The sequence below is a fragment of the Mus caroli genome, unplaced genomic scaffold (genome assembly GCF_978045245.1).
Source record: "Mus caroli unplaced genomic scaffold, Mus_caroli_1 scaffold_8, whole genome shotgun sequence".
In the NCBI taxonomy this organism is placed as follows: domain Eukaryota; kingdom Metazoa; phylum Chordata; class Mammalia; order Rodentia; family Muridae; genus Mus; species Mus caroli.
Window position 1 is genome coordinate 43,693,360 of NW_028227263.1, and position 2,451 is coordinate 43,695,810.

Here is a 2,451-nt window from a genome sequence, read left to right on the forward strand (position 1 = left end):
TCACCTGCCATCTTGTGAAAACATACGGATAACCCTTGAACGGATCTCCTTGGTCTTTGCTCCATACACAATGGGATTGACTACAGGTGGTAGCAGGAGATAGATATTAGCCATAACCACATGGACCAAAGATGTGGGACCACCCAGCCTATGTACCACTGATAGCCCAATGAGGGGTACATAGAAGACCAGGACAGCACAGAGGTGGGAGATGCAGGTGTTGAAAGCCTTGAGTGCTGCCCCTTGAGTTGACAGCTCCAACACAGCCCTCAGGATGAGGATATAGGAAAAGCCAATGAAGAGGGAGTCCACACCCATGACTGATAGGATGATGAAGAGCCCATAAACGACATTAACTTTGGTATCAGTACAGGACAGCTTCATAATGTCTTGATGGAGACAGAAGGAGTGTGTGACAGTATGTGTTTGGCAGTATGACAGACGCTTCAAAAGGAAGGGCAGTGGAAAGAAGAATACAAATCCCCTGGCTAGGGAAGCTAGGCCAATCTTGGCCACAGTAGTCCCTGTGAGCACAGAAGCATGGCGTAACGGGTAGCAGATGGCCACAAAGCGGTCAAAAGCCATGGCCAGCAGGACAGCAGACTCCATGGCAGATAGGGCATGAATAAGGAACATTTGGGTCAAGCAAATGTTGAACTCGATCTCCTGAATGCCAGTTAGGAACAAGCTGGCCATTTTGGGCATGGTAACAGAAGAGAGGACCAAGTCAATGGTAGAAAGCATGGCAAGGAAGAGGTACATGGGCTCATGCAAGCGCCTCTCCACACGAATGATGAAGATGATGGCCAGGTTGCCCAGTGTGGCCACTGCATACATAAAGCATAAGGGGAAAGCCAGCCAAAAGTGGATTTTAGATCCTAGGCCAGGGATGCCTACCAGTAGAAAATAGGATGGATGGACCAAACTTCCATTTGGAGTGGCGATGAGAGGGACCAAGGGCTGTGGCATGCCAGATCCAGAGACTGGGAAAGAAAAAAGAAAAATCAGTACTCAGTTTTGGCACAGAGAAAAAGAAGAACTAATGAAATTTTTAAAAATTGGAATAGTCAGAGTTTAAAAAAAAAAGATTTAGTTTTTTTTTTAAAGTCTATCCTGAGCCCTCACCTCTTTCTGTTCTCATTCTTTCTATTTTTAATTTTATAAACCTCATTATAAAAATTTGCAAATAAAGAAAAACATCACACACCAAAATTAACCAGATTCAGAGACATTGTTTTATACACATCTTTCTGAACATCCCAAACTTTATCCTGACCCTCTGAGGTCCCAGCACTACATAAGAAAATTTTGATATGATTCTATTAATCTGGGTGCATCAATGCCATCTCCCCAAACACTCAGAACAATCTTCCTTTTAAGAACTAATATTTGTGGCCTGGCTGCAACTCTTTTTTTTTATTAGGTATTTTCCTCATTTACATTTCCAATGCTATCCCAAAAGTCCCCCATACCCTCCCCCCATTCCCCTACCCACCCACTCCCACTTTTTGACCCTGGCGTTCCCCTGTACTGGGGCATATAAAGTTTGCAAGTCCAATGGCTGGCCACGGCTCTTAGCTACATCCCATTAGGTTCTCACAGACCTTCAATTCTGACAGTTTTACTTCTGATATAATCTGGGCATGGGGCAGGTATAGGTCAAAAGCCAGAGGCTTGGTATCCGATTGCCTCTGGCCTATCATAGTCTGATTTATGACAAGAAATGGGAACTCATCCTAGAACCTGTTTTCAAGACAGATTTTTTTTCTTTTTGTCTAAGTTTGTGTAGCATTTCTCTAACTCCCCTAACAAAATTATCTGATAGGAAGTTGGGAAGACGGGATCTTGAAGAAAGAGAAGGGAAGGAAGAGGATGAATATAATCAAAACATATTGTGCCCGTGTATGAAATTCCCAAATAGATAAGGTGATTTTTTAATTGTCTGAGATAGTGGAAAACACCATCCACCAGGCCCTGATCCACTGCCCACAGAGCCAGAATTTTCAGGCAAGGCACACAGAAGGCTGTTTTGAAAAGTGATTCCTTTGCCCCTAAATGATCACTCTTTTCCATTAGAGAGAACTGTGGAAACCTGTTCTGATGTTCTAAGGACTGGGGAGATGAGGAGGGGGAGGGGGAGGAGGGGGGAGGAGGAGGAGGAGGAGGAGGAGGAGGAGGAGGAGGAGGAGGAGGAGGAGGAGGAGGAGGAGGAGAAGGGGACATTAGCATTCCAGGTGACTGCCATAAAGCAGAACAGAATCACCCATCAGGATGTCTATGTGAGAGGTCCATGATCCCAAACCATGCTTGGCTGGGGTGTGTCACTGGAACCAGACACAGTGCAGACACAGAAAGAGAATCAGTAAGTGCAGCTGCTGCCACAATCAAGTGACTACGGAGTCACCTTTTCTAGCTCTTCTCCCCAGTCAGTTCATAACATCCCAGGCTCAA

At 45.1% G+C, this 2,451-nt stretch overlaps 1 protein-coding gene across 1 annotated transcript; it reads right to left on the minus strand.

Annotated features, from left to right (window-relative positions):
- Positions 1–969, minus strand: Or51d1 (olfactory receptor family 51 subfamily D member 1). The gene has a single exon (XM_021168996.2). It carries the CDS (start codon positions 967–969, stop codon positions 1–3), a length of 969 nt encoding a protein of 322 aa, XP_021024655.1.
- Between the last annotated feature and the right edge of the window lie 1,482 nt (positions 970–2,451).

Excerpts from the sequence above, each read along its gene's own strand:
- Or51d1 (XM_021168996.2), bottom strand. The coding sequence starts at position 969 with ATGCCACAGCCCTTGGTCCCTCTCATCGCCACTCCAAATGGAAGTTTG.